General features: G+C 37.0%; 1 protein-coding gene across 1 annotated transcript; it reads right to left on the reverse strand.

The window, feature by feature from the left end:
- Positions 1 to 2713: 2713 nt before the first annotated feature.
- Positions 2714 to 16197, reverse strand: LOC110776462 (uncharacterized). The gene is made up of 12 exons (XM_021981028.2): positions 16001 to 16197; positions 15782 to 15883; positions 13879 to 14049; positions 11886 to 11951; positions 11625 to 11687; positions 10406 to 10573; positions 6336 to 6478; positions 6106 to 6196; positions 5934 to 6002; positions 4283 to 4374; positions 3736 to 3799; positions 2714 to 3065 (listed from the first exon to the last, which is right to left on the reverse strand). The coding sequence occupies exons 1-12, from the start codon at positions 16061 to 16063 to the stop codon at positions 2961 to 2963; spliced, it is 1197 nt and encodes a 398-aa protein (XP_021836720.1). The 5' UTR covers positions 16064 to 16197; the 3' UTR covers positions 2714 to 2960.
- Between the last annotated feature and the right edge of the window lie 3902 nt (positions 16198 to 20099).

Genomic DNA, 20099 nt, shown 5'->3' on the forward strand with positions numbered 1-20099 from the left:
TGACAAAGAATTCTGCCCAGATCCTATTTTCAACGCCAGCCCTGGGCGCCGAAATCTTTGACGCCCAGTGCTGGGCGCCGAAAATACCTGGGACGGATTCTTTTCCTAATCCGTTTCGTATTCATATTCCTGATAATCTATCTTTCTACGCCACTTTTTCCTATAAATAGACCCCTAAAAGCGACGTGAAAAACACAACACACAATTCCATAACCAGAGTATTGACTCTAGCCTTAAGCCTAGCCTCACGCTGCGAAATTGATCCCGCGTTCTGTCGCAATCGACCCAAAAGTCGAACAGAACGCGTCCGGCGCCTTGTAGCTGATGATTTAAGCCTAAATACCGGAACATTGCTTGGAAACCCGAGATTCGTTAAATAAAAGGAGAAATAGCAAAGCCAAAGTTGTTAGTTTTCTGAGAACCGTACCACAACGCACCTCTCAAGGGTGCGTTGTAATGTGTCCCTTCGCATGATTTAATCGCTTTCATCACCCTTTTATAAAATTGTTAAACTATTAATGTGATTGATCTATCACGCCTAATAAGATAATACCTTGGACAATTGAATTATCATGCTAGGTACCTTAAATCAATCTAAATAAGATAATCACCATCGATTTAGTATTATGTGTTGCATATTGCTAAAATCAATTCAGAATAGTTTAATAGTTCAACGCATGTCCCTTCAATTATTTATGCTGAGCTAGTAAGGATAACCTGCCTCTGGAGTTATCGATGAGCACTCCTCTCGGTAGTTACAGTCCCCCGAACTCTCAATCGCTGCCCTGCGGGTGTACGTTGAGCGATCCCCACACCAGGGATCACAAGGCAACCTATGGCCGTCGTGGTCGAACATAATTGCACTCCCTTTATGTCACGATAATCGGATTTTTTCAGTTTTTCTCATTGTCGTTAAAAACTGAATGGCGACTCCTATATTACTAGTCGATTGGGTGTAAACTCACGGGAAACTTAACTACACTTGATCTGACAACGTCACGCCCACGAGGGACGAGGTCATGCATTAGCCTCGTGCTTTTTCGACCCCCTCACAGCGACTCCTATATTACTAGTCGATTGGCTGTAAACTCACAGAATTACACTTGATCTAACAACGTCACGCCCACGAGGGACGAGGTCACGCATTAGCCTCGTGCTTTTTCTACCCCCTCACAGGTGCGGTCAAATTCGTGTGGTAATTTAAGTGTCGGAGCTCAGCACCATTTCTTTCTGCTGCGTTTCGTGTGCTAGAGTTGGGGATGAGTCGACTTTAAGTGTCAGAGCTCTTTGTGTGGTAATTTGCTGCGTTTCCTGTGCTAGAGTTGGGGATGAGTCAACCTTGAGTATAAGTTTGGGTGGGTTGTCTCAATTTCCTGGTTAGGCTTTCCTTCTCCTTCCCCTGTTCCCCTAATCCACCGTAAGAGTGATCAGGTTGGTAACTACTAACTAGGATACTTCATATGTTGATGAAGACAACAAGAACAACCTAGTATCGTAGTATGTATATCGTGTACGCGTGTTGGCGGAGATTTCGTGTACTCAGTCTATTACACGAGTCCTCTAGTGAAGCTCAGCTTCTGAAAAGTCGACATTGGACAGGAAATGTCGAAACGCTTTGAATTTGTGCTATACATAAAAGGCGTTTGATCATAGGTACCCAAAGAAGGGAACATCTCATGAAGAAAAATGCTGGTCCGAAATGAACAGATCATACCGATGTTAATTCAATTTTCTTTTCTTATTGCTCAGAATTTGTTTAGGGCATTCCTGCTAAGCTTAGAAATAAATAGTATTTTGTAATAGAGCATCATTTTTTATAATTAATGTTAAAGAAAGTGAACATGATGTTGAGTATTGTTGTACGGTTACCGAGATGGCGAAGCAGAAAAGGTGAGTTCCCTATTGAAACACCAAGCAGAGAAGAGAAAAATCTCATTGTTGCTGAAATTGGCTAGTGGTGAATTATGTTTTAGAATAGGGTATTTGGTGAAATAAGTATTATAATAGGGGCATTTGGTGAATTGGAAAGTAGGCTAACGGAGGACTTAACGGCACGTCATTAGTAAAGTATTATATTAAAGGTGAGGGGCATTTGGTGAATTTCTGTAAGTCGAGGGGCAAATGGTGAATTTCGTGAAAATTAAGGGGTATTTCATACAAAATACGTTAAAACTTATTAAATGAATGGCATGCAAATTAGTAAGCCCATAGTTTAAGTATGTTGGGGTGCGAGTTTAACAGTTAGTAGGAGTTGACCTTTCTCATAATCGTAGTAAAGAGTAAAGAGTGTCATATCCTTTGTGGCATGTGTTGCAAATTACTGTTGTATACCATGTGCATACAATTGATGTCATCAGATAAGGATAAGTACTCTTTACTCATTTACTGGCGTTACTCATGAAGTCATGAGCCAGACTCAAAATTTAACCTTCTGGTCTTGTCACTATATTCACCTTAAAGACCACCAAGGAAGCAAGGACTTTAAAGACCCCTAAGGCCCACATCCATTGGCACTGCCGATAAGCCACCATCTTACAAGGAGCAAACCAGTCGATTTTAGGAACACAGGGAGTAGTTTTGTATCATCTACGGGATATAATGAGCTTAGCTATCTCATAAGCTGCTCAACCCCAATTTGAGCTTTCAAACTAAGCTCAGCAAGAAAGGCCTCAAAAGAGTCTTTAGTAGTAGAGAAGGTGTGAGAATCTCAATGTACAGCAAAACCTTAGTTACCAAACCAAACATTGATTTACTGCACATTGTTCTTTTACTTAGTATAACACAAGTTTAAAATAACACTTTAGAAGAGGTTGGATAAGGCAATCAGAAACTATTTTCTGAAATCACAAAATTTCAGACATTGGTATGTCAAAGTAATCATCTGTATACAAGCCTACAATTTCATGTAGACATTCACGTATTAACTCGTAAATTCTTCGCAATTATTCTCAACATCATAATCATTTGATGCTTCCTTTCCTGATTGCCGATGTGCATGGACCACCAGAAGTCATAAACGGTATTCCTTTGTATGTGGCAACCCCATTTTCATCAGTAAATAGGTGCTGCATCCATTCAAAAAAGTTCAATTACTACAAAAGATATTTAGTAAACTCATGCATATCATAGATCTATCAGAGGTTGCGACAATGTGACAACTAATTTGCAACATAGGGCATAACACAAAGAACATAACACTACTCGTTTTATTGCATGAGTTTAGAAGTGGCAAAAAACATGCAGAACCGAAAATTTTGTATCCCTCTTAACCTAAAGCATATGCAGATATCATCCTACTGCTACCAGTCACTTCAATTACTAAAAATATCGTTTTCTTTGAAAAATTACTGAGAACACGGAAATGGAGGGAAAGTGAGCCTGGACTATAAAAGTGTCGGCAAATCACCACCCTAATCTGCTCCTCCCTTTCTTCTAATACACCAAATTCCTATTTCATAATCCAACCGTCCGTATTTAATAAGCCACTTTCTAAATTTTAGTATCACAAACTTTGTGTTTCCCAAGTAATACATCTAATTAAGAATTTTAAAGAATGATTATAGGTTTAAAATTTTAAAGAAAGAACATAAGCTATGGTATACTAAAATAATTTCTTAAGAATCAAATAAAAAGAGACCCATTTTAAGGGACAAAGGGAATAAATGTCTGGACTTCATAGTAGTAACTAACTTGCTTATCAACAGACAGACATAACAGTAACCAAAGATTAAATACCGGTGTAATCTTATCCAGTTGTTTCTTCTTTGGGTTGAGAACATCTTCTGGTTTTCCATCATGCCTGTAATACACCATCTTTCTATATTAATACACAAATTTAATATGAACAACACTATCAATTTAACAATATTTAAAGTATCTTGTGTTACTTGTGTACCTGAGTTCCCATATACAAAGAAAATGTTAAATAAATAACCCCACTTTCCAAATATAATTACTAGTCACATATAGTATTTAAGAAGTCTAGAAATTTGAAGTAGAATTAGAATATTACTTCAGATTTCCACACATAAGGCCACTTATATAGAGTGGTGAAGAGAGGACGGAGAAAGAAATACGTAGTAACTACTCCTATTATAGAAGGTATAATCTTTAAAGAGGGGTTAAGATAATGTGACAATCAATTCAAAATAGAGGGAGTAATTGTATAGTGTTCAGATCAGTCCTAACTTGAGACATGTATAGAAAGGTATGTTTTTTTTAATCCAGCTATACATGTTAGTATTCCAGGAAGAAAGTGAAACATGATATTCTGAGTGCTTACCCTGAAAAGGAAACACGCTCCCCAACTACAGCACCTTCTGGAGGAAGCAAAGGCTCTACAGCACTATGATCTTCATTTGACGCACAAAGAACCTGGAAATACAGAGAAATTACCATAACCATAAATTCAACAAGCAGGAATAAAAATAGACAGATCACTTGTCCATATCATACATCGTGTAACTCTCTTACAGGACACTGACCCAAATTATAAAAGTTTTAATCCCAGAAATGAAAACACACTTTAATTACGGTTTGTCCTTTGTCACCCTAGAAACCCTTATCTGAACTTATTTTAATTGTGAGTTGAGGCTCGGCTAGACCATATATGTGAAATTATTGGCCTTTATCTATCTTAAGCTTATTTATAACACATACTGCCAATATGAATAAATGTGTATAGTCTAAAAACACACATTCAACTTTAGTATGAAACTAGATTATGGCCCGTGCATGCACCAACATTTGAAAATTATTATTTGGCCATCTTTTTCATAATATATATTTAACTGAAATATTTATCCACTAAATCTACTGCGTAATTAATAAATTTCAAAAGTACTCATTTTATCATTTAATATTATTCCTCCCTACTACGTATTATATTATTTTATATCTTTAACATGATGATTTGACCAAAATATTTGATATGCTTAATATGCTAAATTTGACCAAAATATTGAGTAAGAATATTTTCTATTATTGATACGACAATTTGACTAAAATATTACCAAAATCGTATATAATCATATTCTATAATCCTGTATTTTTTCCATACGTAAGGGGAAAAAATAAAGTAGATATGTTTTTATTAGGAAATGGCTTTTTGGCGGGAAATTTTTGCACCAGTAAGTGACATACTGACATGTGTCATTCTTGGTGTCTGTTTTAGTATAATGTAATAGATCTTAGGCTCACATAACCTAGTGTTAATAGTCTGGTACACCTGCCACTCTGCCAGGCTACCAGTTTTCCAGTTTCAAAATCCAGTCATCGTAGTGCAGTCTGATTCTCATCATATTTTGAATTCGGACTTCGGTTAAATGGTAAACCAATAGCCCAGTACCATTACAAAATTACCAATTAACCAAAGTTAGCAGCAATAATTAGTCAAGAACCGTCTTTGTTAGATTTCTTTCCTTTGAAGAGAGAGACAGAAGAGACTAGAGAGAGAAGTGGAAACAAGAGCCAACAGAGAAGAGGTGGCAAAAGAGTCATTCAGATTGCCATCAGTTCGGGTTGTATTCCGGTGATGAGTCATTTGGTCTGGGTTGGGTCCTATTTGGGTCCTATTTGGGTCTAAGGTATAATTGTTCATTATGGATAACATATCAATTTTGTAATTAAATATTCGTTCGGGTCATCCCGTTGCAGATATTTTTCGGGTCTGTTCTGCACTTATGCTTAGTCTACAACAAGGCACATGATAGAGATGGTCAATGCATAGTGCAAGACATGGTGCTCATATTCTGACTTTTACAGTTACCCTCGCCTTTTACCTGCCCAAAAGCAGAGAAGGGTAAAGCTGAAAAATAACATTGCCTTTCAGACATCATGGCGTAGTTAAAGCACTGCCATTAAACAATCCACAACAGTAAAACTAATGACATATGAGAAAAAGTAAGTTCTGGAATGATGGATCAGAAAGTTACCAGTCCCTCAGATACTACGTCTCTTAGTTTTCCAGATTTTACATTAGTAATTAGCGCCACACGTCGATTCTGCCAATGCAAAGGATCATCAATTGTTAACTTCCAGTAAAAGACAGTTATACTGCTTATGTGACCATAGATATTAGTCAAAAAGTGTAAACCGGTAACATACCACCAAATCATCAGGACTGCAAAACTTTGCCAAACCACTGACCACCTGCCGTACTTTGGACTCTCCAACATCAATCTCCTCAACAAGTAAACTAAATAGCCAAAAGAAACAAAATACAGCAGAGAGTCTCAGAAAAGAGACTGCACAAATTCAAGTTTGAAACTTTTAACACTAAAGTCCAAGAGAGATTAGAAAATAGCCAAGAAAGTATGCAGATTCTTTTACAGCACCTGTCTGCTGAAGGATGTTTCCATGCTTTGCGAATAAGACCAACTTGTATATTTAGCAAACTCACTGGAACTTCATCTTTAGGGGCTGCCTCTGTTTCTGGTTTCTTCTGCTCTGCAGTCGCTTTATCACCCTTAGCTTTTTTCTTCAAGACCAAAAAGAACATAGCAATGACGTGATTCTTAGTTTCAAATATAAATAACAAACCTAAAATTTAAAAAAGGGGATAAATTCATAAATACCCATAAACATCCTAGAGTCCTTCGAAAGAAGTTTACTGATCAGTCTAGTCTAATTCATCCACAAATCATACATTCATACACAAGTATCATCTTTCTTCACTACTTGAACATAGACGCCTTTTAATTGTGTGATGCAAAAGAACATATACGAGTACAAAGCCTCGGAGACAATGGGACTCTGAGATTTATACTCCAAGTCTTCAAACTCTGGCATCTTTCAGATAGCTCATGTGATACGAAAGTAAAACAGCACATGCATCAGTCAAGAGTTTCAGTTTCAATCATGGTTAGTTCTGTACCAACCTGCACAAAGGTTGGTAGGGGATGCAGATTACCACGTTAAAACTGGAAAATCTATTATGGTCTGTTTGGAAACAATCATTTCATTTGAAATGATGGAATTGACCCAAATTCCTTGTTTGGGAATTAAAAGAATTTGGATTTGGATTTGGCCCAAATCCAACTCTAGATATAATTAAGTCTAATATAAGGGATTTTAAATCCCTAGTTATAAGTCGTCATTTGAAATCCAAATTGACTGCCTCTCTAGGTCTCTTCCCTTTCTCTCTCCTCTGCTCCCCCACTCCAAACGCCGCCATTGAAAACCTTCTTCCAACCTCAGTTCTTGATCAACTATCTTCTCTAACCCTCCATCAATTCTCTCTCTTCTCACCCTTTTTCTATCTCCTTCATCGTCGGTCCCTTTCTTTCATCATCGTTCAATATCGCGGCCTATTTGTTGTCGGCTCAGAGCCTTGTTTGTTGCCAAATTTTGAGTTTTCCCCCAAATTTGGATTTGTTCTCTCTCCTGTTCATCCCTGTTCTCTGTCTTTAACTTCTATCAACTCGGGCCCGTTTCATTCTCACAACCCCCTTGCAGCTGTCGCTTCCCTGAGTCTCTTTGCCACCGCCTCGCAACCTCCGTCGGCGCCGTGACAGATTGAAGATGAAGCAGTGATTGAAGAGTTAGGGTTTTAGTTTTCCCAATTTCAAATGTTGTTATTAACACTTTAATACTCTGTTCTACCTTCTTAATTAATCAAATAATTCAACGAGTTAATATATTTAATTGTCGTGGAATTAATACATTCTTATTTGTTTTAGATTCCATTATTATGCAATTAAAATTCTAGAGATCAATTGAATTTTTACAATTAAAATTCCAAGATCAATTGATTTTGGATTTTTTTTAGGTGAATGAGTTTTGTCTTCCGATCAAATTCTTCATCGTATGAGGCATTAAATATCAGAAATCTAAAATATCATTTTTCTATTTGAATGTTGAATGATAAGTCTTCATAATTGTTGCATGGAAATAATTAGGAATTTTTGATTTGAAGTCAAAATTATATCTTTTCAAGTCCAATATTTGAAATGACGGATTTAAAATTCTTGTTTTTCCCAAACAGATTATTTGGAATTGAATGTTGGAATTTGAAATTAATGGAATTGTAATTCATCATTTAAAATGAAATGCTCTATCCAAACACTACCTTATGTTACTCTCTCCGCCCCCCATTAAATTCCCATTTCTCCCAAAAAAATTGCCCCCTAATAAAATTCCCATTTCTCATTTTGGATTGGGTCCACAAATAGCATACTTTTCCCAGTCCTCTAAACTCCCACTTTACGTCCTCGCCTAAAAAACTTTAAACTATACCCTCTACCTTTTTTTATTATTATTCACCTATAATCAACAAAACCTTACTACATTTTCTCTTTGCAAGGAACTTGGAGTTCCTGCTCACAAGGTAAGACAATACTACAGACAATACTACAGGAAAACACACAAATATGAGGGAATATTGAATGATTGTTGCCTTGTTGGATTGATAGATCATAAAGCTTAAGCTACACTTGAGAAATTTCGAGAGGTTCTCTCTCTCCAAACTATCCAAATACTCTCTAGATAATCTGCTATTTCTACATCCCTCCCTTTTTAACTACAAACTGCATAATATGAGACCCAAAAGCATTTAACAAAAGTAACTAGGACAAAATGGCTGCCGCAATAGGACAAAAGCCTTAATGAGCATAATAGGCTGCATCCACTAAGAATGGCGGTTCTCCTCTCCTTCCTTGGTGGTTATTGTTGTCCCTTTGCTGTGTTCAGCCCCTGCATTGTCTTGATGCGCTTGATGCTTTCTCTTTCTCCTTGCATACATCAGCAACGTAGGAGGGTTAGTTTGATGTGATACATTCTCCTAAATGTCTGTGCCAACCCAACGGGGGACGGTGGGTGTATAATTTCCGAACATTTCCTTTTGGTCCACTACAAGAAACAATGCCCGTAGACCTATATGGGAAATCCCATTGACTAGCTCAGTTAGATTCGGCAGAACCCAGAGTGAATGCCTTGGTCCAAGGATTCAAGAACCCAGTGTTAACACTCTTGCTCCTCCCAAACTATGTTCAATAAAAGCTGGTATAGGGCACATGGAACAGTGGAGAGCCTATTAAGACTAATGAAGATTTAACAAAACTGAGTGTCCAATACCTTGGATCCTGGTACAGATAGATACCATCCTACCACCCAATAATTTGATTAATCTATGCATTGAAGATTCAGAACCTGCTCAACTATAAAGACTAAAGAGTCATAAAATCATTCACAAGGCCCCTTTTCCAATCACAGGCCCCCTCATTTACCCTTATGCATAAAACAACTAAATAATGGGTGTATTCATAATTTTGTTCACTGAAAAGAAGTTACATATACCTAAACAATTTCTTCACTTTCCTCATAAAACCATCAAGGTATTACCGCATCATCCATATTTTGCCACTTCCCTAGGTAGTTGAATATTGTAATGAACTATGCAAAAACCAAACTAGAACAAAAGAGAGAAAAGACAAAAAGGCACAAAAGAACATTTGAGTCAGAACTAATCTATGGCTGACTCAAGTCCCCTCACTATCTCTAAGTTAGATACCAACAGAACAGTACTAAGCTCGTTCATCTAGACTAACCCTGTGAAGAAAAAAAAAAAAAATCAGCAGGAAGGGCATGCCAGACAGCTGCTTGTCTTCTGCTTCTTTCTGTCAGGTCATTCAGAAGTTTTAACATACAGCTTACATTTCTTCTATTCAAGTTGATTCCTTCCTACATACTATCCAATTGTCTTTGAATAACGGAACCTTTCGTGTCATATGCTCATGTCTCATATGGCGTCATGATATAAAGATGGCAATCACTAACACAAGGACTTGGAATTACAGAAGTGCCGCACGGAATTTTTTTTGAGCTTCTCCTCCTCGCATGAGAGAAGAGGTTAAAAAAAAACGAACCACAAGTTGCATGCACTATTGCATAAATTACTATCCATTTATCCAATAGGCAATTACTGACATAACATAGCACGAACTAACAATCAATCACATAGATGGCCTAATACTTTGATACCTTGTAGTTTCTAGCTTTCTTGTATCAACTAATAGCTTTCCACATTAGCTTCTCCAACTAAAGAATTTAATGCCAGTCTAGTGTCCTTGACATAAGTTATTGGAAGACAAAAATATTCCCACATAATTGAAATATTATGTCCTAATTGGATCAAAGTGTATCCTTGACCCACTTGTTTAAAACTTTTAACAAAAGAAGCATTTCAGATATAGATTTAATTGGAGCTGATACAAGAAATCAATCAACCTGCAGTAAACCTCCATACTAATTCTGATATAATTTCTAACTGTTGAGTGAAAAGGAAAGGAGGCACACAAAAAAACATTCCAAAAACCTACAGTTAAACCAGGAATTCAGAAAATAATAACCATAAATTTATGCATGCAAAGAACCAAGAGAGTTTTACTGATAGAAGAGGGGGAAAAACCTGAGTAGAATCTTTCTGTGAACTCTTGCTTGCTTCAGGAGCGTCAACAGTTTTTGACCCTTTAGCAGTATCTCTTTTTGCATTCACATCAGATTTTGTATCTTTGGCAGCAACTGTAGCATCTTTTGTGTTTGAGTTGGCTTCCATTAACTCCTTATAACTTTGTAACTACAATATCATTCAGAAAATGTACATCATGATTTAATCTTCATCCACAATGTCTAACTTATATGACACTATGTCCGTTTATCAATTATAAAAATAGCTCTAGCAAACATGGGCGTAACTGCACAGGCTTCAGTATACGGTGTAGCCCTCTAATTTAAGACTTTAAGTATACAAAGTGGTCAATACTTGCATAGGCACAAAGCAGTATCCATAAGACTTCATTAGATCAATAGGTTCTTGCTCAATAGACTAACAAGAGAGCAAACCCAATAACAACAATCCTGTACAAATTGAGCACACGAACAGATCAGACTTGATCAACCATTGATGAAACATGGGAGGAATTAGTCAGGGAGACGCGGGAGTAGAACTTCAAGAAAAATTCAGACATTCTAGTTTTTTTCATTTTTGCATCGGACAACCCTGATGAATAATACACTCAGCAAACCGTAAATCAAAAGAGAAAAAACAGGTGTTTGATAATCAGTTATGGTTCCAGAACTCGCAAATTTATTTTTAGCAAGGAAAAAATGTAAATGTGAAGTGACAGTGACAGTGACAGTGACGCCATTCTGCTCTAAACATCAAAAAGTTCTTAAAGCTATCTGGTTAGCCATTAGAACATTGTTAACATGATTTTGCTGATGTTCTACATATCAAATAACATATGTACTGCAGTAATAACCTTTAACGTCTCTCAGACTTAAAAAACTGTAAATTTTTCCAATTTTCCATCAGTGGCGATATGCTATTTGTTCGCTGAATCTTTTTGACATGATTTTGAATCAGAATCCTTATATATTGGGAACGAAAATGTTTTCTTCTGTGGACTTATCGTGACAGATATTTATTAACTTTTACTAACTTAATTTTTAACCAACTAAAACTAAATTTCAATTTCTCCAGTTGTAAATCAAAATAAAGCTATGATTTTGATAATAATATTTCCACAACTTAAGAAACCCAAACCGCTAATCAATATCAATGTACCGTGCCTCGTTTGAAGCCAAACAAGGAAAAAGTAGGTTCAGAACATAGAGACTGCACTTACTGAAGGTAAAATGGCCTTCTCCAGAGATATTCTCTCAAGTATATCTCCCAAATCCTCCTTGTTCTGTGAACATAGACAGATACAAAATTAGTATTAGTATAACATGAACTAAGCAATCAGTAAAAAAATTCCAAGGTAAAATCACATGTATAAATGCTACAATAAGCAATAACGATAATAAGTTTCATATAGCAGCAACAGAATGCATTTAACGGTTTAAAAAAAAGGGGGGCTAGTAACAGGGTTATACAATGTTAATACCTGAACATAATCCATCCATCTTAAGACATTTGGGAACTTCTGCCTGTCTGATTTTGACATAGCAACCTGGCAGAAATACACAAAACACAAACAGGTTTTATATCAAGCTGATGCAGAGAATCACTTAAGCTACAAAAAAAATTCATCGGTACAATCTTCTATCAGTCAGTCCTAACACAGGTTATCAACAGAAAAACAAAAGAGGGGAAAGGAAAATTCCTACTCAAAAGAAGATAGATACAGCTCAGAGCGGATGGGAGAATTGTATGCAAGTGGTAGAAACACCGTCCTGGAAAGGGATTAAATTCTAGTCCATGACCATAAGAAATAATAAATAAAACTTTTTCCCTCATTATAATAAAAAATCATTCATGAGAGTTTCCAAAGTGGGATAAGAACCATAAGGGAAACTTTAAGAAGAGAAATGAGAACGAGAAGGAAAGATAGGAAGGCCGTGAGAATAACAAACGAAGAAGAGTACTACAAGACATACGAAATTTACAAGTCGATACAACCTACAATATCTACCAAAGAGGAAAGGTTAGGAAAATTCCCTATGATGAACAAGTTAGGAAAATTCTAAGAAGCATGCCTCAGGATGATAGATGGAGAACCAAGGTCACTGCGTTTTTTGAAACCAAGGATTTCACCAAATTCAACATTGAACAATTGGCAGGTTCTTTAATGACACATGAATTGCATCTAGGAGCAGTTGTTCCTAAGAACTCCAAGAACGAGGCCTTGCTCTAAAGGCTGAGGAACAAGAGGACTCAAAACCTGATGAAGAAGAAGCTGATATGTTGGTCAGAAGGATGAAAAGATTTTACAGGAACTTCAAACTTGGAAATAAAAAAGGAACGAACTTAGGAAGAAAATCAAGCGGTTCCAAGCCTGACCAATGATGTTTTACGTGCGGAGATTCTAACCATCAAATCCTGGACTGCACTCAGTGGGAAAATGAGAAGGGAAAAGGCAAAGAAAAGGAACTATCCAAGGAAAGATTCAACAAATCCACATTTGCCAAACCCAACTTCAAGAAGGCAATGATTGCTGCCTAGGGAGAAGTAACAGACTCGGAGGAAGATGAAGATCAACCAGAAGAAGAAACTGCCAACCTTTGTCTCATGGAAAAAATCGATGGAACATGACGAGATCCATCTAGTGAGGTGAGTTCCACAACTCTTCAATCTCTGTCTAAGAACAAATTAATTGAACTGCTGATAGAAACTCTAGATGATTTTAAAAATCTTAGTGTAGTAAAGGCCCAAAGTGACAAGGCCTTGGAACTTAGCAAGGGACACATGACCTACCTAAATAATGTTAGATAAATAATGTTAGATTTGATGTACATGGTAGGTTCTTTGAGTTTCTTGACAAGAACACCTCTCTTAAAGATTCTTTCGAAAGAGTTCAGAATGAAAACATTTTAATTAACGTATAACTCAGTCAATACAAAATGTTTAACTTAAGTCTAGACCCAACTAAAACGACTGAAATTAGCATGAGAATTTTTTATGTTGATCTAGAAAAATTAAACGGTGAGTTGACTATTGTAAAGGAATGGAAGGAGAAATTAGTAAAGGAACTAGCTCTAGCAAATGCCCAGAAACCAAAATAACTCCTAAGTGGATTGAGAATGCTCAATCTAAAAGAACAGAAGGCCTAGCTTTTCCTACAGAAAGAACAACAGCAAAAAGAAAAATTATGTGGAACTGCCTAGTGTCAAAGTTATTCCTTTTGTGGTGATGGGTAATCATGTTGTGACTGAGTGTTCCAAGAAAAAGGAACAGAATCTTAAGAATGAAAATTATTATCATTGAAATTGAGCAGCCCCCGATTGGAGATGATAACCCCTAAAAGCATCAAGCATAGTTGCATAATGACATCATGACTACAATGGAGCTCCGGCCTTTGAATAAAGGTGATTTCCATTATTCATTCCTCCAACCTATGAACTATCAGTGAAAATGTACGTAAAATAAAACATACGTACCACACAAGGATGGATCACCGAGTACAAAATCACATCAGCTTCCGAGAGTTTCAAGCCATTCCCTAATAAAACAGACTTTAGAACCAACTCATCGTTCAGGCCATTGATGGCACCAATACAAGCCGCTGAATCCACTGGGAAACTCTCTGCAAATTCTATCCACCTCATCACCTAAGAAAAAAAATTGGTTCCTTAATCATCAGAGGAATATCAACAATCTGCAGACCTGCTCCTACTAGAGAAACAATACTAATTGGCGAAATCATTGAATATTTATGCAGCTTCACAGCTGTAATAAAGACAGCATGCAGGAGGACTACGAACCAATCATATAAACAAGAAACAGAGATATCATTCCTATTACAAGAATCAGGGTGTTAGTTTTTTTCCTTCAAACTTCAAAGACATGACAAAGCTAGAATATCGCTAACATTGACGACTTAATTGAACTCAGCCTATTTCTGACAAGTATTATCAAAGTTGGCACAAACTAATTTTTAAAATCATGTAGACATACTGTCCCCGGGATAATGATGTGTGCATCAGACACGAACATAAATTATACGTTCATAATTTTGGAATACATGTTAATATTCCCTGCTTAATATGTTCATAATCTTTGAATCATATACTCAGGGGCCGTTTGGTTGGGGTATTCAGGAAAGAAAAAGAGAATCAGAAGGATTAATTCCGTTTGTTGTTGTTTGTAATGCTATTTTAATCATTCCCTTTACCCCCTTGATTCCCCCAAATCCCTCTATATTGATTCCCCACCCCCCTAGGTATTGGCATTCTCTTTCCCTGAGGCACCATACCACCATCACCATATACCATCCACCATGACCAACCCATTACACCACCCCCACCACTTGAGCAACCCTAACCATCGACCCACCCTAACCATCGACCAACCGTTGACCACCCTCGTCGTCAACCACCGTTGACCACCCTCGTCGGTGTCTATCAACACTCTCTTCCTCTCTTTCACCTCTTCGTTCTCCTCTTCCATTCCTTTCCACCTACGCCGGAGGTCGACTACCAACATATTCTGGAGGTTGGGATCGAGTCGGAGTTGTGAGTTTGGGGGAGAGGGGAGTCGCGAGTTCGGGGGAGAGGGGAGTCGCGGGTCGGGGGAGGGGGAGGGGGAGGGGGGAGTCGCGGGTCGGGATCAAGTCGGAGGTCGGGGATCGAGTCGGCTTCTGGAGGTGGACTGGTGGAGCCTAGAGGTCGTCGGATTGTAGTAGTTGAGGTGGTGGATGGTGGTGGAATTTTTAGGGGTTCCCCTTGGATATGTTCAAACAAACAACTTTTAAAATCTAAGTGATTTGCTTCCTAACCCTTTCTTGATTCCATTCCTTTATGCCGTGTGAACCAAACGGCCCCTCATAATTTTTTCACTAGTTACTGTATGAACACATTACTAATCTTTAAATTATATGTTTACAAATTTTGAACTATATGTTCCTTCTGAACTGGGATGCACATTCTGGTCCTGGGACCGGGATATAGTTCTCATGACATAAGCTAAATACCTAAAACTTTGAACAAACTAATGCTATTTTGCAATGGCACTACCATTATCACACTATCATTGACAGGATCCTCCCTCCCAACACTCCCAACACAGATATTCATCTACAATGAAGAAAAAATAAACTAAATCCGCCTTAAAGAACTAAAATAAAGGTATAGATATCAAATTATCAACATGCCGTTCAGCATTGAGTCTAGAACACCAAAAAAAAGTTTAATCGAAGTAAGAAATTTGCCCCATTAAAATGTTTTACGGCTTTACTTTACCAATTAGAGAAAACCATGATCATACAACATAATCAACCAAATGCAATAATTAAAAAATTTACAAAATTACAAGAACGTCTCAGAAACTTATAACATATATTACCTCGTCGTTGCTCAGAAGCAAAGACCCATTTGGTGATGACTTAAAAATATTGGTGCACAAGCTCTTAACATCACATTTTTCAACATCCCCAGAAAATTGTTTCTACATTGCAAACAAATTAATTAGAAACTAAGAACCCCAGATGAAATAATCAATAACTCTTCAGAATGGAAAGAAGAAACTGAAATAGAATGATTAAAATGAAATGGGAAATCTTACAGGATCCAAAGAGAGGTGTTTACAGAGGGTTGAAACTATGATTTGCTTTCTGGGTTTAGCCATCGTCTACCTCTGTTGTGTGAATTTCTCTCTCTTCGTTGGTAAACTAGTGATTTTTGTAGGGTTTATTATCCGCCATTGTTTTAGTTTTGCAGTTTTGGGAGCTTGCTTCAGGTTTGGTTGGGCTAAAACTCCATGACCCGACCCATTTAGTCCATTACCCGTTACCCTTATAAACCTTGCAATTACATTTATACCCTCCCAGAGCATTGTTAATGATATGTATTTTTTTTGCACTTGGGGAGAAATAATGGGAAAAAGGCAAATTTTGGGTGTTAATGGGGAGGAAGTACAAGCGCATATCAGATATGTATGGGCAAATACATATCAGAACAAAAGACAAAATAGGAAAAAGGACAAAAAAGAAATTAAATGGTACTTTTTAAACACAAATGGTACTTTTTTTTACTGAATGGTACTTTTTTTTTACAGAATGGTACTTTTTTTTACATGAATGGTACTTTCTTTTTTGTCTTTTAGCTATTTGTCTTTTAGTTGATATGTGTGTTTCCACACATATCTGATATGCGAAAAAACAACCTCGTTCATGGGTGGGGAAATTTTGCTGTGCAAAACTAAAAAACCCCTTGGCATGGGGATTTTTTAGATTTGGAGTGGGGAAATTCACCCAATCTAAATCCATCATGTGGCATGAAAAAAAAAATCATGTAACGATTATTTTTCAACGGGAATTTGTTTATATTTATGATTCATAAAAAAATAAAATAAATTTACCATCATTCATAAATATTCAAGATCTACAAATAGACATCCATTTTGATATAATTTAACACAATTTTTTTTTCCATTTCTCTCTCTAATTTTCTTATTTACAGTTATATGTACCAAAAACTTAATTACTCATTTTTGTTGTGAATAAACAAGATAGATAAGAGAGAGAATAAGGTTGTGTGTATTATTCCATATAGTACCGGGTATATATAGGATACAATAGTTAGGGTTTTACTAAACCCTAGAATATTCCGAAAATATTGACGGGGGTATAATGGGCATCCATATTATATTTCATAACACTCCCCCTTGGATGTCCATTATACAAAAATAAAATTTCTCTCTTAAAATAAAATATTTCCTAATGCGCGAACGATGCTGCCTCATTAAAAACCTTATCAGGAAAACCCAGTGGGAAAAACCATGGTTAAGGGAAAAAGCGTGCAGCGCGCATCTACTCCTCTCATGATTACATACCTTGAGATCTTTGAGACGATGCAATCCAATCTGGTAAACTAATTTCTTGAAAGTAGCAGTTGGAAGCGCCTTGGTAAGTAGGTCTGCCAAATTTTCACTTGAACGAATCTGCAGAACCTGTACACCACCATTCTTCTGCAGGTCATGGGTGAAGAAGAATTTTGGTAAAATGTGTTTTGTTCTATCACCTTTGATGTATCCAGCTTTGAGCTGTGCAATGCAAGTTGCATTATCCTCATACATAACCGTTGGAGCTTCTTTCCCTGTGGATATGCCACAATCTTCTCGTATATGTTGAATTACAGACCTTAACCATACACATTCACGACTAGCTTCGTGGATAGCTAAAATTTTTTCATGGTTAGAAGAAGTATAGCTGCAATAGTTTGCTTCATGGATCGCCAAGAAATGGCAGTACCACCACATGTGAACACATATCCTGTTTGCGATCGAGCATTATGGGGATCAGACAAATACCCTGCATCTGTAACGCCAATTAAATCTTCTTTGGTCTGGTTAGAAAAGAATAATCCAATATCTTTCGTTCCTTGGAGGTAACGAAGTACATGTTTTATCCCATTCCAATGCCTTCGAGTTGGATATGAGCTAAACCTTGCTAACAAATTTACTGTAAATGATATGTCAGGTCTCGTATGACTAGCAAGGTACATCAATGCCCCTATTGCACTTAAGTATGGTACTTCATGACCAAGGATTTCTTCATCTTTTTCTCGATGGCGAAATGGGTCTTTATCCACATCTAGTGATCTTAAAACCATTGGGCTACTCAGCGGAAGTGTTTGATCCAAATAGAACTTTTTCAGTACCTTTTCTTTGTATGTTGTTTGATTCACAAGGATTCCATTCTTTAGGTGCTCAATTTGTAGCCCTAAGAAAATATTTGTCTTTCCAAGATCTTTCATCTCAAATTCTTTTTTCAAATATTCCACTGTATGTGATATCTCTTCAGGAGTCCCAACAATATTTAAATCATCAACATACATTGCAATTATTACGAATCCTGCTCCAAATCTCTTTATAAAAATGCATTGACTGATGGGGTCATTCTTATAGCCTTCCTTTAACAAGTACTCACTTTGGCGACTATACCACATACGCCCTGATTGTTTCAATCCATGAAGAGATCTATTTAATTTTATGCAGTAATGTTCTCGAGAACTAGAATTTGCTGCTTCTGGCAGTTTATATCCTTCTCGGGCTTTCATATAAATGTTATTGTCCAGTAGCCCGTGTAAGTAGGCAGTGACTACATCCATTAAACGTAAATCAAGTCCTTCTCTAATTTCCAGATGTAGACACCTAAATCGTGTCTCCCCTCTGGGATGATGACGATACCATTATCCTTACTATGCAGTTGGAGCAACTCTGTGCGGAAATCACAATTGCTAAGAACATCTCCAAAATACAAGATCCAAAATCCAATCCCCGAGGTCGTTCCCCTTCCGGAACTCGGTACAAAATACAATTTTCAAAAACCAATTTCAAAATCCAAGTACAATCTCATCTACTAAACCATTCCATTGGTTTTACTAAGCCTTTTCCACTCAAAATCATATAAGCTAAGGCAAGTCAATTTCGGGCGCCGACCCACAAAACCGAGCAAGCCGGGCCTCGTCCCGTAAAACCGAAATTCAAAACCCGAAACGGCTTGTTTTTAGACGCAAATCAAGTCTTAACCCCCAAGCAAACACTATGTGCCAAGCATCGTACTATTCGTACGAAGGTACATCAATACAAGACAAATCAAGGACGGAGCCCGCGTCCTTGTTTTGGCAGCACTCATGCCACGTCACCAGCGTTGGGCGCTGGTTTGGCGTGCTGCGCTGGCAATGGCTGGCGTTTTGCAGCCATTTTTCCTATAAAACCCCCTAATTTCCAGCATTTGGGGAGGCAGATTCAATATACAACGTCGTAATACAAAAATTACGCCTCAAATCCAAATCAAAAAATCCTTCAAAAACACATACAATCTTCAAGTTCTAAGCAATTGGGAGCTCTAAAAGGAATTCTTTCCTAAACCTAAATAGGTAATTCCGAATCCCACCATATTCAATCATGTTTCTTTGATTTTCCCATTTCAAAAATGATTAGCAAGTTGGCATTTTTACTACTAAAAATGTCACTTGCAACAATCATACATCTTTTCAAAATCCAAACTTTTCAAAATACAAAATGCAAACTTTCAAGATTCAAGGATGTTCAAAGTTGTTTGTAATCACTTCTTTGAACTAGAATCACTTTCAAGTATGGAGTAATCAAAGATGATACCTTTCTAACTTTTAAAGGTTTAGTCTTTTGAGATTCAACACTCCATTTTTCAATATACAACTCCAAGTTTTCAAATTTCAAGATCCAATAATGTTTAGGGTTGCTCATGACTACTTCCCTAACCTAAGATCCTTTCAAAGTAAGAGCACATCAAAGATCTAACCTTTTCAACATTAAAGGCCCGGTCTTTGAGATTCAAGTATCTTAAGCTTCAATATTTCAAGTACAAGTTCAATATTTCAAGTTCAAGTTCAAGTATTTCAAGTTCAATATTTCAAGATTCAAACTTTCAAGTTCAAGTTCTATATGCAAAATCTAGAATACTTCGGGATGAGCAACTTCTCCCAAGTTGAGATTTTTTGCTTTGAATTCGTGTCGAGCGCACTTATTTTTAAGGAGCCGTTTGGCATTCGGATCTCATGTGCCCAAGTACAAATTTCAATATCGCAATTTCAATTATGCACCTTTCAATATTGCAATTTCAATTATGCACCTTTCAATTCCGCAATTTCAATACCGCACTTTCAATTCCGCAATTTCA

Source organism: Spinacia oleracea, chromosome 1, assembly GCF_020520425.1.
Source record: "Spinacia oleracea cultivar Varoflay chromosome 1, BTI_SOV_V1, whole genome shotgun sequence".
NCBI classification, from domain to species: domain Eukaryota; kingdom Viridiplantae; phylum Streptophyta; class Magnoliopsida; order Caryophyllales; family Amaranthaceae; genus Spinacia; species Spinacia oleracea.

Coding starts and splice junctions, on each gene's coding strand:
- LOC110776462 (XM_021981028.2), bottom strand. CDS start 16,063: ATGGCTAAACCCAGAAAGCAAATCATAGTTTCAACCCTCTGTAAACAC. Junction 6,479..10,405: donor CACAGAAAGATTCTACTCAG/GTTTTTCCCCCT, acceptor TTGGTCTTGAAG/AAAAAAGCTAAGGGTGATAA. Junction 3,066..3,735: donor AACTGGATAAGATTACACCG/GTATTTAATCTT, acceptor GAATGGATGCAG/CACCTATTTACTGATGAAAA.